Source organism: Lathamus discolor, chromosome 4 (genome assembly GCF_037157495.1).
Source record: "Lathamus discolor isolate bLatDis1 chromosome 4, bLatDis1.hap1, whole genome shotgun sequence".
Lineage (NCBI taxonomy): Eukaryota > Metazoa > Chordata > Aves > Psittaciformes > Psittacidae > Lathamus > Lathamus discolor.
Genome location: NC_088887.1, coordinates 85,267,547 through 85,284,970, shown reverse-complemented (window position 1 = coordinate 85,284,970; position 17,424 = coordinate 85,267,547). Strand labels below are relative to the sequence as shown.

General features: G+C 38.2%; 1 protein-coding gene across 1 annotated transcript; it reads right to left on the bottom strand.

Annotated features, from left to right (window-relative positions):
* Positions 1 to 8,862: 8,862 nt before the first annotated feature.
* On the bottom strand, positions 8,863 to 17,354 carry MZT1 (mitotic spindle organizing protein 1). The gene is made up of 3 exons (XM_065678137.1): positions 17,257 to 17,354; positions 13,576 to 13,721; positions 8,863 to 12,041 (listed from the first exon to the last, which is right to left on the bottom strand). Exons 1-3 carry the CDS (start codon positions 17,303 to 17,305, stop codon positions 12,018 to 12,020), a joined length of 219 nt encoding a protein of 72 aa, XP_065534209.1. The 5' UTR covers positions 17,306 to 17,354; the 3' UTR covers positions 8,863 to 12,017.
* Positions 17,355 to 17,424: the final 70 nt, after the last annotated feature.

The following is a 17,424-nucleotide window of genomic DNA, read 5'->3' as shown; positions in this document are numbered from 1 at the left end:
TAACACATGAAAATAATTTTACTGGAAATATGCAATACAAATCCCACAAAAGTCGTATGTATATTTGCAGTCATATTCCCTATATTCCTTCAATTTTTATGCTTCATGTTAATTTACAACAATGACCAGTTTGATAAGTAAAGCAGTGTAAGAGCTGTACGAGCTTCATTACACAGCCACATACTTCTACTGTCACTGTCTTTGTCAGTCCTGACTTGCTATTCTTCTCTGTGTGTCAGATTTGAAATTGGCTTGTGAACTTTTCCAGAACTTTATCAGAAGCTGCATTCCATTAAAATAACTTTATCACTCCCCCTTTTCTTCTCAATTCAGATAACGAAACATTAGAAATGTCCCTACCTTTCTGTCTGACTCAGAGCAGCAAATAATAGAATGTCTTTCCCATATTTTTGTATTTCAGCATGCTTTGAATGTCGCTAGGCTGCTTAAACTTCTTGCCCTCTAAAAAATGACTCTTACTTTCCAAAAACATTGTGGATAATTGAAGAACATCATAGTCTTGGCCAACGCTTAGGCTGCCTGGCTCTTGAGAGGTTTGTAGTCTGAGAGTATGTTTAGCTTGTTCATAAGCAAAACCTTTGGACTATTACAATGCCTGTGAGAAAATATTTAGCTTATGATAGATTTGGGCTATGCTACTGTAAGGGAAAAATAAACAAAAAATAAGTATATCTTTCAAGGCCTATTTTTATATAGTCTCTAGACAAAAGAAACAAGACACTTCCAACAGTGCCATCTGGTGACGCTAATACAGTTAGCCCTAATGACAGGATTTATTTTCAACAGTTCTAAGTTTGTAGGACAAATGGTATCCACAATAATTAGGAATGTCTTAATTTTCATTTTAAACAGGAAAAACCAAATTCATTTCCATACTTGGATACTGTCTAGTATCAGGGAAGTGCTCTGATTACTTTCTATATTTATAAACAGTAGTCAAAAGTGTAAGACATAAAAATTACAAACAGTAAAAGTATTAAAATACATCATATGCTAATACACACATACTTGGAACTACAAAGGAGCTACTTACATACAGTTAGGGAAAATAGTGGGATGAAGGAAAATTTAAGCAAAGATACTTAGTCTAGTGCTATATATTTAAAAATCTGGATAAATAAGAGAAATCTTGAATTAGCACTAATATTTTACCATTCTTTTGAAAGGGCAACTGTGATGACCCATCTAACTTAAGGCCAGTAATCATCACAAAATCCCCAGGGAAAATTAATGGAAAAGCTAGTAATCTGATGTGGGATTCAATTAATACAAAAATTAAAGGAATGAATGCAATTAATGATGGTCAACATGGTTCTGTAGAAAATAGCTCTTGTTAAATAAAACTTCATGCTTAATTTGGTTTATAATCAAGTCACTTCTATCTGTAGTCACTCTATCGGTAAATGCATACTTTCAGTCTTTTGTAGGGAGTTTTGACCTTAGACAGCCTGACAGCTTTTTTTTATTATTTTTTGTTTTTTCTTATGGCCTAAACAATCACAGTAAAAACTCCTTTCACAGGATTCAGAAATGGTTAAATCTTCCAAAATTCAGTTCCCAAAAGCAAAGACATTGTTGAGATTTGATTTAATTAAGGACAGGACATATACATAAGCACATGCTATGCCTGTATTACATAATGCAAGAGCACACTCTTGTTATATAAAGCAGGAGCACCCATCCTGATTTTAGCAGGGTGATGCAAGGTTCAATAGCTGTGCTGATACTTTGTCATGGATAAACTGGAACTAAATGAAAAAGTTGTTGCTGATACAGTTTGTGGATTACACAAAAGCTGGCAGAGTGGTAAATGTAAAGACAAGACAGACAGAAAGAGGGATTTTGACCTGTTCAAAAAGTGGACCTTTTGAACCTGAATTGGTCCACCAATTCAGAGGTGGACCAATTCAGATGAAATCTATTTTAACACAGACACATGAAAAGCTAAACAACCAGGAACAAGTTGGGCCATACCTGAAAAATGCAGGATCATGTTCTGCAAAACAGTAACTCCAGAAAGGACTTTAGGGGATCTCTGAGAAAGCACAGCTCAAAGAGAACCTTGAGTGTGATAGAGAAGCAAAACAATGAATAGAGTAGATTGATCTTATCTCCACCCACAGCACAGGTGGGATCGCTATCAGACAGAATGGAAGGAGAAACCACCACAGGCTTCAGAGAAGACCAGAATGAACACTGGAGAAAAGAGCAAAAACGCTTTAGAGAAAGGAAAATCCTTTCAGCTTATCAAAAAGAAGATAGAGTGGTGACTTGATATAATAGCTCCCTCAGGAGAAAATCCCACAGACTAAAGGGTTCTTTAGTTAAGAAGGAAAAAGCATAACAAGCAGCTGTGTACTGAGCTCAAGCCAGATAAATTAAAAGAAGTAAGGCACACAAAGTTTAATAGTGGAGATGATTAACTACGGAACAAACCAACAAAGGAAGCAATGGATACACTATCTCTATTAATGTCTTCAACTCAAGAATAAATGTCTTTTTGGATATACTTTATCTAAACACAAGTTATTGAATTCAATAGAGAGGCTGCTGGGTGAAATTCAAAGGCTTGTGAAACACAGGAAGTCAGAGTAGATGATCTAATGGGAATATTTGCAAAGACTAATCTTAGCCTCAGGATACTACTCTCCTTGGGTTACCTCTTCAGTCAATAGAGAGTTTCCTTTAGTGAGCGATTCAGTGACGAAGAATAACTTTAGTGCTCCGATTTGCCCCTCTCCACTGAGAGCCTGCCTCTCTCCACTGACTGCAGTGAAAAACAGAGGTTTAAGGATAGTTGAAATCATCTGGGTTTTTCACTAAAACACCACCACACTAGAGTATAAAATGATAATTTTACTAAAGATTTTGGGAAGGGCTTAGTGGGTGAACTGTGGGGAGGATGGGGATGGGGATGGGGACAGCGATGGGGACAGCTCTCCTTTCACTAATTAACCCTTGATAACCTAATCTGATTATGGAGGGAGCTACATCTTGTCCCTGAGAGATTGTCATCTACAGCAGCAGGCTGAAGATTAACATGACACTTCTTTTCCACCCCCTTAAATATCCTACTTTAGGAAAGCCCTATCGTCCCTCTAATGTGGTCTCATTTTGGAGACCACAGGCAAGAAACAGATCCAGAAACATCTGACAGACATAGATGAACTCATGGCCAGCAGGAAGGTGGGAGAATTCATCCTGCCCCTTCTTTCTATTTTTGCTATTGGAAATGGCAGGAGTTTTCTTAATTCTTACCTAATCTACCACATCTAATAAATGTGGCTATTTAGTTGGTATTTGATTAAAACTGTGGTGCTCCTGTGGTACTGGTACATTCATTGGTATATCCTCATCAGGGAGGCATCTCTTCCTACACACAGTTAGTCTATGTGCTGCCCTTATCTTGATTGTGACTTCTTGTATTAAATTATGTGGATTGCTGATTAACTGCCGGAAAGTACATAAACACCAAAAGGGAAAAGCTAAAATGGCTATGAACCACAGAGGGTTGCAGAACTTCCTTTGGTGCACTGACAGTTGTGTACATTTTATTACTCTGAATGAAAGGAAAAAGATGACACTACTGATTAGCTATGCTGAAAACTCTCTCACTTGTGGCTATTTTACTACTGGTATATCCCATATGAGTAAATTTAAATGCATAAAATACATGTTAAGTGCCTAAACCTCAGCTCTCTTGCGAACCAAGGTCATGAAATCAATAGCACACTTTTTATTCTTTCTAGTTTTAAAATGTTTTAAAAAATAAATCTAAAGGTTAAATTGCACCAATTCTTCATTTTAGAAATTGATAATAAAATTCTATTTATTAGAATCCACTAACAGAGAAAAACTAACAGAGGGGTGTTTTACAAAGCTGCAGCAGTGGTTGCAAATGTTTGTCTGCCATCTAGTGGAATATGCAACCCTTTTCAATAATATTTATCCTGCTTTAACTACTGGAAGTTTTTTAAAGAAATAATTACAGAAGTAAACTTTAAAGGCATGAAGGATAATGGCACCATGCTCATAAAATTCTTAAACACAAACTTTAACTGCTGCAAAGATGAAACAGGCAGACCTTTCTACATACAAAGGTCTGTAACACAAATAAGGTTGTATCAGCTGAGACAGAAAGGCTGGGGTAGAGAAAGACCAGTATACTGAAAAAAGGGCAAAGCTCTGTTTTTTGTTCTGCCTGACATATTTTCCTAGAGAGTTTTTTGAAAAACCTACACCTCTGTGTCACCAAATGTGACTTGGATACCTGGTACCTGACACAGGACAGTAATTACATAAAGCAAATAAAAGTTGTATTTTAGAAGAATGAACACTATTCCTGATATTTATGTGATATCTCAATACACGTATGCCATATCATACATATGCCGATGCATTGGATACCTACACTGCACACTATGGCACTCTAAAGGTATTTCAGGGGTACATAAGTACAAAAGTTTGTAAACCAGGACACTAAGTAGATTTGGCCATGCAGAACACTCTGTGACTCCAGTTTCTTGGACAGTTGTGCGCCTATTAGGACCAGTTGAAATAATTACATTCAAACTGCTTCCAGGAGAAAAACGAGTTGCCAAGAAAACTCTTTATTGAACAGTGTCTGATTATCTTGGGGAAATATTATGGAAATGACTGCTGAAAAAACGGAAAATATTGAAGCCTGACCCCCTTTAAAACAGAATTAAAATAGAGGTGAGGGGAGAGAGGACAATGGTGAACTGTGGCAGATATATTTGGGCAGAAAACCCAGCTCACCAAAGAGAAATGGGAGCACAAGACCTAGAATGACAAATTATAATACCATACTAAATGAAAATCGTTAAACCTTTTACTAAACAAAACTTTAGTAAAATTATTTTGATCTTTAATTTTAATTCAGTTTTTTTAATATTTTGATAAAGGAAACCAACCTATTTTAACTAGTGTCCTCCCATGGGAAAGTTAAATAATCTGCCCAAACAAAATAATGTTTTTATGTCCTCCATTCAGTCACAGTTAAGATGAACTGGGTTCATGCCCTGTATTGCTATTTCACCAACTTTGATAAAACTTCAGAGGATGCAAGTCAATGCCGAGTTTGGCCGAACAGTTCTAAAAATGGAATGGCTGCTGCAAAGTCATCTAAGCAGAGCAGACAGTAGTGACTAAGACTGGCAGCTTTATAACTGATGTCGTTCTTAACAGTGAAATGCTTAGCCCAAGATAACATTCTAAAAATACAGGCTAGATTATCAGTCTGTGTATGTGCCATAGATATTTTTCTGCCTTCAATGTGAGTGCAAACGTCACACCACACAGGAATAAACAGCTGTGCATGTACCTTGCAGAGTCGTTCCAATGTCTTGATTGGCTTCATCTGAACAGCGAACCCAAACAAATCATTCATTTTTAATTAGAAAAGTGCTTTATCTGAAAAGAGCCTGTGTTTCACTTCAGCTTGTATCCCTCAATATACAATGTCCTATACAACTCAGACTGTATCCTGAGTTCTCCCTGTGAGAATAGCAAGGCTTCTTTTTATATGTCCTAGGAAATCTTTGTCCAGATATTTTTGCATGCATCTTCAAAATGTGTAAGACCAGTGCAGGATTCTCCTTTAAATCCCTCATTAAATCTTACATATGCCAGAGTACCGTATTCACAAGTGATTAATGTTTTTCCTTAACATTGTTCTTGCAGCATTTATATCTCATAGTCTTGACCTTTAAGGGCAAGGTGCATATTATTGTAACATCCGGGGGTTTTCACAGCTGTAAATCACAAACAGTAAATAACCACCTGCTGCTGCTCACAATACACTTTAAGTTCAACACAAGTTTGCTGGTCACAGGAATGAGACTATTTTTCTCTCTTCAATGAGCTGACCCGTCCCAAAACTATAATTCATCCCATTCACAATCATCTGCCCTGTAACATGGCTTGGGAACAAAACCAGAGGGTGTACCAAGCAGCCTTCCAGAAAGGCAGACAGAAATGTCACAAAGAATGTGTGGGAGCCTATGGAAGTGGGATGGAGTGACAGTTGATGAGATGGGCTAGAGCAAACACTGAGATGGGATGGAGTGACAGCTGATGATTCAACTCCTTCATGCGGTGTCTTCACAAGTTGTGCCAATGCGTAGTGATGGCAGAGGGGATTGGCAGCCTTGTTGTCTTACCAATGCCAGCTTCAAGGCCAAGAAACATGTAACAGTCAAAAATGTTTTAGCATGGCGACCCCAGGTTCCCCTTGCTGGGCCCAGCCATGTCTCCCTGGCTGGGGTGGCAAGACAGGCCTGGGGTGACAGGCCCTGCCCTGATGTCCGCTGCCCTCAAGGAGTCCTTGGCCCACACAGTACCCTAACACAGCTTCAGCATTGTGGACAGTGTTTAATAGATTACCACCTAACTCATAAAATATCTTGTTATGAACTGAACCTGAGTAGGACAATATGACAACCTATTCACTGTATTCTATCCTGTATCTCCTGTCCATTAAAAAGATAATTCTTACCTGCTGTTATCTGCAAAGACACCAATTTTGGATCTAGTGTACAAATAAAATAACCAAATTAAATCAAGCTGGGATGTCCCTCAGCCTCTTCACCCTCTCATGGCTCCCTTCCCTGCCCAGGGGTTCTCCTGGCTGCTCTCTTGGGAGCCACAGCATGGCCAAGTGCCACCTCTTCCACTCCCTCATGTTCCATCTCCTTTACTCAAAGTTACATTTGAACGTTAAAAACCCTGCTCACCTATGCAATGACACTATTGAGCTCTTTCCAAGATACATTTTCATGAGCTGCTCTTTCCTTACTAGAAACTGAGGTAAGAAAACAGGAATATTTATGAAGTGATAATAAAAGTGCCTGGACTCCATATATTCCAGATTGCTAGTTCAGATAATTAATAGTTGTGTTGTTTCAGGTTTTCTTATCAGGTAATGTTTAAATGTCTCAGAAACCAAGCTTCCATTTATCTGACAGAAACATTACTGATATTCATCCTAAATATTCTTAATTTTCTTCATGTTACTTTTATTTAAGAGCTGTTTCACGCCACCCTACATGGACTCTGCAAGCAGAAGGAACTGCTACAACTAGTGCATCTGACATCCTGCAGAGAGGCATTAGAGACATTTCTCTAGAAACTGGATTAAATCATGACTTAGAATCATAGAATAGTTAGGGTTGGAAAGGACCTTAAGATCATCTAGTTCCAACCCCCATGCCATGGGTAGGGACACCTCACACTAAACCATCCCACCCAAGGCTTCGTCCAACCTGGCCTTGAACACCGCCAGGGATGGAGCACTCACAACCTCCCTGGGCAACCCATTCCAGTGCCTCACACCCCTTACAGTAAAGAACTTCCTCCTTATATCCAGTCTAAACTTCCCCTGTTTAAGTTTGAACCCATTACCCCCTGTCCTATTGCTACAGTACCTGATGAAGAGTTTTTAAGAACTGAGATTTTTTGGGTTTACATTTTTAAAGCTTGGGTTGTTTTGTTTTGTTTTTTTTTTTTTTCATCTCACTCCCAAGGTAACAAGAGAACAAAATGGGTACCAACATAGTACATTTGGTTTTACCAAGTGATGCTTATGGTGTGTTTTAAGTGAAAATTGTGCTGCATAAATTGAAGCATACTGCACCAACATCTCACATATAAACAAGAGAAAAATAGCCCACTGACATTTCCACCAAGCAAGGTTCAAATGGAACTCAGTACATTTTCTTGGTCTCATTCTTTGCCCAAAAAAATCCCAAGTTCACTGGCTCACTGCTTACAAGCGCTGATGCTCGATGACGGGTCTTCAATTCTGTTACCAATTCTGCCTTGCTTTTTAAGGTTGAAATTAATTTGGCACACCTTTCAGTCTTTGGAAATTGGTTTTCCAAACTTTAATTAAAAGTAGTATTTGTGGTTCAAAGAGATGAATCTCTGCTACTAAAGGCATGCCTAAGTCCCTAGCTCAGATGATGCATAGCAATGTGAAGTCCCACTGCTTGGCATTACCGCTTTTAAAGAAGGCTCTCTACAGACATACTATGTAGCATATTGTCATGGGTCACCACCGATTCTTATTGTCATTTTTTGGTGCTTTTTCTTTTAACATAATGTCTAGTCAAATAATGAGGGCTCCAGGGTTTCTATAGCATGAAAGTATAAACATGCAAAAGTTACACGGCAGTGTTTGAAAGTGGAAAGCATTGGGGAAGAATGGCAGGACCCAACCTGGTGCAGCCTTCTGGGAGCAGTCTCTGGAGTAAAGTATATCTACAAGAGCATTCAAGTTCACTGCAGAGGGAACTAGCTGATTGGATTAAAAAGCAAGTCTGAGACTAAATCAGTATTTGCTCAGCTGGAGACCAGCAGGTGGGAAAGAAAAATAGCTGACAAATATATGTGCACTTTTTATGGGTACAGATCTGTCAGGTCAAGTGTCTTGGCCTGATCATCATCCAGATTTCTGGGTTGGTTTTTTTTTGTTTGTATTCATGTTTTTGTCTTTTTTTCTTCCTGTTCACAGATTTTTTTTGCTTTTGCTAACACAGTTACTTGACAAATAACAACTCCTCATGTTAAGATAGTCATGTTAAGATAGAGACTTCAGGATCATGTTTGTTTTCTTTTCTGGTGTGCTACAATTTCCTGTAAAATTATTTTTCCACTTAAATTTATATTTGTAAAACCTAATTATACAATTACAATGTCACTGATTCTGTTATCTAGAATGCCATGTCTTGGCCAGGCTGGATTCATGATTGTGCTCAGGCTCTCACAGCTGTGCTATATGTGACACTAAAAATACTGGGTATACAAATAAGTAGGCACTGGTAGGCAGGACTGCATTTTATTCACAATCACTGAAAAGGAATGGAAATAAGGTCATAGGTTACCAGTGGTCTTTGCTAGCTCATGTGCTGCTTGACCTATTCATAATTAATATCTAAAAAGGAACAAAGTGGCAAAATTTGACAAGGATAAAGTTAGTGACAGTAGTAAGACTACTAGCAAACTGTGAAGAACTGCAGAAGGACATACAAGACTGACTGAGAAATAAAATGGCAGATGCTATTCAGCAAAGACAAATAAAAATTCTATACATGGACATAAACAACTGTACTTTCACCTATGAAACAACAGCATCTCAGCTTATTACTGCTCAAGAGTGAGATCCTGTGGTTACAACAGATAATGCCATGAAGACAGTCCAGTGCTCAGCTCAAATCTATAAACTCAAATGAGGAACTACTAGGAAAGGAATAGAGAACAAGAAAGTAAACAAACAGGCCAGTACTTAACTGCATGCCTAATGCTGTGTGCTGTTTTCATTCCCCTCTCAGAAAATAATACATAAGACTCAGAAAAGTTTCAAAGGACACTAAACACAGAAGCTTAACTAATGCATTTCAGTGTAGAAGAGGCAATTTAAACATGAATGTTATGTATCTGCAGATCCATGACTGGCACAAGCATAGTAGGTAAAAGTGTACTGTGCAGGGAACATTAAGCTAAGCTAGTGAAAATCAAGTTCAAAATAAACAAGTAACAGCAATTTTTTAGGAAACACATCAATTGATGAAGGCAACTGTTATTCAGGAAGCATATATGGTCCAAGGGAAACTGGACAAGTACTGGAAAAAGAAGCATTGGGGATTACTAAATAGACAAACCATATGATGTGCAGGAAAGCCTGGAATAGAAGACACTTGGAAGCTAGGAGAACACAGAAGGAAAAGAACCAAATGTGCTTCCATTGTTCTTCTCCTTCCTCAGGCAGCTGCTTTTGACTAAAAGAGAGGCTATTGTGTTAGAAAAACTTTTGGTTGAGACCTGTATAGCTATTCCTGTGTTTATCTTTTGAAGAGTTCCAAGAGCATGTAAGTAAGGAGCCCAGAGGAAAAGCACGTGCTGTTTGCTTAGCTTCTTAGTTAAATGTTGTAGAAGGCAGTGTGTGTTACAAATGCAGCCAAGGCTTCTCAGCCATCAATGCTCACGTTCACATACTTGGGATACCAACAAAGTGATACTTATTTTAGAGCAGAGAAACATTTCCAGTATGAAACTCCCTGCTACAGGGATTTTCCTTTTTTCTTACCAGAAGGGCACATTTGCTTTAGTTTACTGAAAACTTTAAGAGTTTAGGTTTCACAAGTGAGAACTCACAGGCTTAGACACGACTCCCAAAACCAGCAAGAATGCTCCCCAGTCTTTTCTCGTTTTTGACATGCACCACTGAGTTTAGATAAAATGAAGTGTACGAGCTAACTGATAATTTCTGTTGATCTGACCTGGCATTTTCATGATGTTTTAATGACTTCTAAGACTCCCTAGGATAAATTTCACTGTTTATATCTCTGCATATTGGAGATACCTCAGCATTTTCAAAAACCATGACACCCCCAATATTCTAAATCTGAAGTATTATAAATCTGAAGTTACACCACCAGTGTACAAAGGATTTTTAAGTGGAATCATTTTGCTCACTCATGAATGCTTGTTCCCAGCTTGGTTATAGAATCATTTCAGTTGGAAATGGCCTTTAAGATTATCAAGTCCAACTGTAAACCCAGCACTGCCAAATCCACACTAAACCATGTCCCAAAGTGCCACATCTACACATCTTTTACATACTTCCAGGAATGGTGACTCCACCACTTCACAGAAGTTTTCACATCATCTTCCTGGAATAATTTTCTGGCCAGCCTAACTGGAAATAATAGTAAATGATTCAGCATAACATAACTATTTTTCCTATTCTGTCTGCCAGCAACTTAAGTATTTAGCCCCTTCAATCACTTTTTGTAGAGCTATGACCTAGACTGCATACAATGTAAACTCTTAAAGTAGAAAGAGCTTCTTTTTCTCTGCACAAATACAATGTTTGGCTTAACTAAGATTCCAGGTTCATTTCCAAATGTGCTCCAAACCGTGGAGGTTAAGTCCCATTAACACTACATCTTGGAACCATGCTAGCAAAAACAAACCAAAACAAAACTTAAAAGGCACTTAAATAGCAGCAGATGAAGAATCAACAAAAAACATTTTCTTATGAAGCAGAACCCTTGGATATTTACTGGTAAGTAACACAGTAAAACAGTTTACTGTATAACAGTTACTTACAAACACTTGTTTTGGCATCAGTGAAGATTCCTAGTGCTGAATGAAAAAACATTCTTATACTAAACGACTGTTGAAGACTCACTGATTCCCATCAGCCAAATCTGATGCTTCTTATGTATGCTTTGACTAGGCAGTAGCAATATGGCTGTAACATTTTTAGGTCTAGTAGCCAGAACAAGTGTAACAAATGTATCATCTGAACTCCATAAAATATTCCATGTAATCTAGCATTTAAATTTGCATACATTTCTGCATGGATAACTGAAGTTCCTTTGTTATCCAAGATAAAACAAACAAAAAAAGCCCCAAAAGAAAACCCACAACACTTTCCCCAGCAATCCAAATCAAAAGGACCATTCATTACGTACATTACCAAAAGTGCTTTATTTCTTACTTTCAAGTTAAGACTTAAGTCACTACCCTCATTCTAATTAAAATAAAGTCAGGATGGGCTTCATTCCTATCTGATCCATAAAATGAAACTGAAATTGTATATGCAGTTTTTCCTCTAAGCAAGAGATAAACCCCAGGATATATTAGCACTTCTAAAGGATGCATTAACAAGCTATACTCATTATGCAATATTTGTTGCTACACACTAGTAAGTTCAGCAAATGTACAAGCAATTGCACTGTATTCACAAATATCACAAAAATAGCAAGCAATGAGATTACACATGAACTTAGCTCATTAAAAAACTTTCAAAGTTATACTGTACATCATCCTTTTCAAGAAGCTAACAAATATTCTGAAACCTTCACACACACACACACACTTATTCCACTCATTTCCTGAATAGTGAAAATCTTCAAAGCCTCTGTTAACTTTGACCTGGCATTCTTCTCAAGCAGAAATCTCCTCCCATGTCAGCCTGTCATATTTTCAGCGACCTGGAAAGAGAAAAAACATTTATTACAAATCACCAAAAGCAGGCACCATGTAGATCAAATTTACTCCATTCTTGTGACTATTTTAATTTTCCTAGAGAACTTAAAAGTCTAAAAATAAGCTGAAAATTATAAGATGCATAGTCTTGTTCTCTAATGAATACCTCTTTCATTTCTAAAAAAAAAAATATAAAAAAATACTGTCAACTGCTTAGCATTTATTGACATAGCCATTACTATTTGCTTGTGTTAAACTGTATATCCTGTATGTGAGCAGCTTGTAATCCTGTACATTTTACCCTAATGTTTTCAAGAAGTGCTCAAATGCACAATTTTTTTTCCCTTTATACAATTTATAATAATTATTATTCCCACCCATACAGATAAATTGACATAAAACTTGGAGGAATACCATTAATCATAACTGCATAAATCATACTGCCAATTTTTTGATTAAGGTCATCACTAAGTATTTTTTCACTTAATAACACAACCCAGCCAGCAACGTACAGTTGTTGGAGACTGACATTGGTAGATTTTAAGACAGTTATGGGACAAACAGGCAAAGGATAGCAATGGGAATGATAAACCAATAAAAGCAAAGGAAGTAGTAAAACCAGCCCTCAATTACTTATATAGACAATTAAACACATAGGTATGAACACACTTAAGCATGTACACAAATATAAAATATGCATAAGCATATAAAAATGTTAAGTTAAAAATGAAGTAAACCATTTGAAAACTGGTGAAAAATAGCCCTGACTAGCATGTCTTTAGTAAAAATATCTAAGTTGGATTTTCTAAGAATCAAAATGCAGTCTTGCAGAACAGGAACAGGCAGACTAGACAGAGGTTTCCCCTCCACCTTCCCAGAAATAAACAAATATAAGGTACAGGGGAAAAGAAATCATGATGTTTAGGTAGTCAGTAAGGAATAAAATCCTTTAAAAGGCAAGTGAAGATTCTTTTTGATTTTTTTTTTTTTAACCATAGTTACCCTCTCCACTAGCCAAACAGGTAAATAGCCTTATATATACACATACACCATGAAATCCCCTCTTGTCTGTCTTTGGAGAGACCGGAAGTGCAGGTTAATGTGATAAAAGCAGTATGTGAAGATTACATTAGTAAGCTGCATGTACCTGTTTACATCTACTGCTACATACTATTAGGCCTGAGGATGTAAGAATAAGGTGATACGCGCTAAAGTAAAAAGTAGAAAACTGTGATGTGATGAAGATAAGGGGGCAAACAGTTGCTGCAAATGGCCAGAATAAAAATCTGTAGATTTTGGCTGTTTGGTCTTTTTTCCTTCAAAAATGTTAATCTGGCTATTACTGAAGAGGTTTTATTCATACAATTTCTTGCTCATGTTCCATTCAGTTGTATTCATTGCCTTTCCTATGGAACAATTAAATTTCCTTGATGTAAAAATGAGTCATATCTCAGTAGAATTTACAAACTGAAGTACAGCAAGTTGAACACACATCTGACTCTTAAACACAAATTTATAAGCTTTTATAAAGAGCATTACCTTTAGAGCTTCTGTAGCCTTACGCAGTTCTTTAATAACAGATGATAATGCTTCTGGGTTTATCCCCTGTTCGCAAAGCCGCACACAAATAGACAACGTCTCCATATCCAAGCCAGTGTTTAATAGCCTTGAAATCTCAAACAGAACTGCAATAGAAAAAATGAAAGCACTTTAGTCCCTACAGACTATTAAATTTCAATGACAAAAACCATTATTCAACATTTAATTTCTACAGAGTACAGTCTGTGAACATGGCAGCTGTGGAAAGCCTTTGCAGTCTGAACTTCAGCAACAACATTCATGTTCAGTTTACCAGCACAAGCTAGAAGCCACAGCTTCTAACACAAACACCATGCTTTTCTGGTTCAGCAAACTTAATACTGGATAACAGGTTTTAAAAATAAAAATAAGCAAAGAATTCAATAACTAACATTCTTGCCAATTACGTAAGAAGTAGTCTATAAGAATAATCCATGGTTTTGAACAACAGATACTGATGAAGCCCTACTAAAATGGACTGGAAACACATCAGGAGTTTTCTAGCCACCTCCTTCCATGACTAAACCTTGTTTTATGTCCAACATTAACACTGGTTCAAGGATAAGCAGAACTATTTAATTTTTACACAATTATCAAAAGCACGACACCTTCTGGGGGAGAGATTCCAGTTAGTTTTGTGCAGAAACAAAGATCTCTCTCCCCTTCCAAACCTTTCCTAGAAGGCCCCTTTTGTTTCATTCTAATAAACAGTTCGTTATGCAAGTAGCAGAACAACTCATGGAGGTTTTATTTCTGTTGGCACCAGTAAGCTCCATCCTGAGGCTAAGACCCTAGCAATACAGGTTGATTTTGTACAGATGTTATTCAGTTTCTGTAATCAAACCTCCACTAAGCTAGAAGAAAGTGAAGTAGGTCTTCTCACCACATAAAAGCAGCATGGTGGCTACTGTCCACTTGACAACTACAAAAATACGTACCAAAGACATACTGCAGCAATCCTAAGAGTCATGCTTACCAAGGCCAAGATATCAAAGGCCTAATGTATCCAGCCAATTGCACTGAAGTTAGAGAGAAATGTCAGATGCCATGAAAAAAACCCTCTAGGTGTGATAGCACCTAGCCCACACAAGTAGGCTGGATTAACAATACGCAGAAGTTTAAAACATGAAAGCAGTTTGTCAGACCAAAGCCCTAGCTATAAGCCACAAGCAAAGCTTTCTTCTCCCCAGCAAGGCTTTCTCTTCCCACTTACTTGAAAGCAAACCATTCCAAACACACTATGTATGTGCATCCTGTCTGCACAAAAGCATCTTCAACAGCCAGATAAAGCAACAACAAATTGATTCATTTGCAATAAAAATGCCACTGAACATTAAGAGCTACAGAACTAAGACTGACAGCTTCCCAGAAATAAACAATTCTTACTCTCTTTAACCACTTAACATTTATCATGAAATTTACTAAGCATGTGATGTATTTCAAGGCAGAGCAGTAAATCTAACTAAAGATAAGTTCCTATTTCCTATGTCAGCAAGAGTTGTGGTCACTAGTTTCTGAAACAAAATATTAGGTGTTGAGGTGGCATCTTTGGCAGAGAGATGTAGCAGCTTCTCCACAAAAAAAAATCTGAACTCTTAACAATCCTGCAGAGAACAGCTGCTAAGTATTTATATCTGACATTCTAGATTAAGCACTTTTCTAAGCTACTATAGTTATAAAAGAATACTTTTTTTTAGTACCAAGCCATTTACTTCCATTAGGTGCCTATTTCTTATTCAGTAAGTTAACACACAACACAGATCTCGTGTTCTATTTAAAAAGCAGGAAAAAAAAATTAAAAAATTATCCTACAAATATTTTTTCTATTCATTATGATAGGCCCTCATCAAGAAAAATCTAATTACATGGACACAACTGTCAGTGTGTTACTTTTTAAGTCACTCCACCAAAACAGTTTAAATATATATTCTTATAATGAAAATTTCAAATATTACTGTTATTTTGACAGTAAAGAAACAAGCCAATTTAGTTAAGGAATGCAGTGAAAGTTCAGACATGAGGGTGTTTCTAAGGCTCTAAGTAAATATTTAAAGATCAAGTGCATATTTAAGTTATGGAAATTTGTTTTCTTCTAAAAACACCTGATGTCGGAAAGAGATTATATTATGAACATCTACCCTAAATAAAATACACACACTGCTACACAGGAAGCCTGGTCTCCCAAATCTCAAGGCTAGTACACTTTTCATAGCAGTTCTCAAAAGCCTTACTTTGCCCTTAAATCTGCATATTGTCCCTCCTACCTAAAACATTCCTGCAGAAGTGTAGAAAAGACAGGTGTCAAGAACACTTACAAGAACTTAGAATCACTGTCCTTCCCAAACAAATATACCTCCACCCATACAGAATAATCTTATTCTCTTGGAGCATCAGAGAAGCCATAATAATCCTGCTAGTCCTGCCTTGCCTCCTGCAACAGGTCACAGCAAGTAGCTAAGCAGCTGGAACACTCATTTTCATACCAGTTCAACTCATAAAGGTCTTTGCTGCTATGGAGTCCTTATGCAGCAGTGGTCATAACTAGAATACAAGGTGAGATCATGAGAAAATAACAAACAAAAAGCAGTACCCCCAGAACACTCTCCATAGCCTCTGGCCTCACATTAGGGCATTCTCTGGGAAAGTCTTCATATTTAACAACACTCAGGTGACTTCCTGGCAGCTTTCCACTCTGCTTGAAATCCATGTAAGCTTTCCGGCATAGCCATTCCATGGTATTCCAGAGTTTTCCACTACACACTGCTAAGAAACACCTCCTGAACCTTCCAGCTTCGATTCCTCCTCGTCAGGCTGGAAGAGAAAGTGAACACCTGATCTTTATTCACTCTGTTCACATTTCTCATGGCTTATAGATCTCTGGCGTATCTCCTGCTACTCCCAGTGACACTTCTCTCACATTACTGACATGGTTTAGTGGTGCACTTGATACAGCCCTGGGTAAGTTGGACTTGATGATCATAAGGGTCTTTTCCAACCTAGGTGAATCTATGATTCCCCATCCTACAATAAGATTTCTTTTTGTGTACCAGAAACTACTCTAGTTCTGTAACACTGATCGCTCTCCTCAAAACTTTTTCAGTATGTTGGGTTTCTTCTGGTTTTATGTTGGTTTTCTAACATGAGCCATGCAGTTGGGATGCTGCCACTTAGAGCACTACAGGGTTGGTCCTTCCTCTCCCTTCGATGCACTTCCCTCTCCTCAGATTGAATCCAAGACGCATAGAGCCAGATAACATAATCTGCATTAACTACTTGAAGCGATAAGAAAGGCTAGCAAACGTATATATTTATAAGCATTAAAACCGCTATTCTAAGTTAAATGCTTAACAGCTATATAAAATGGAAAGACAAGTCACACGAGGCCCCAGGACACTAGCGCTACATGGACATTTGAAGTGTTTCAGGAACTACGCGTAACGTGAAGTAAAAAGAAACAGCCATGCGCTAAACCCTTCAGCAAACCATTGCCCTCTTTTCACAGGTCAGGCGCATGCACTGGCACGACCCAGCCCAAAGCCCCGCAGCCTGCGGAGAGGAACGGGGGCAGAAGGGCTGAGGTGCCCGGCTCAGGGCGGCCAGTGCCACAAGCATGGCCCCCCCTCCCGCAGCTGTGCCACCCACCGTCCATGGTCTCCCGCACCGCGTTCAGGCTAGCGGCGTTACTCGCCATGGCGACCGCTCTCTTCCCACCCGGAAGCGGAAGGAGCACCCCCAGCGCTTCCCGCCCCGTTTCCCGCTGCCTCCCTGCCGTTCGCTGGCACCGTTCCAACGATCCCGCTCCACGTGACG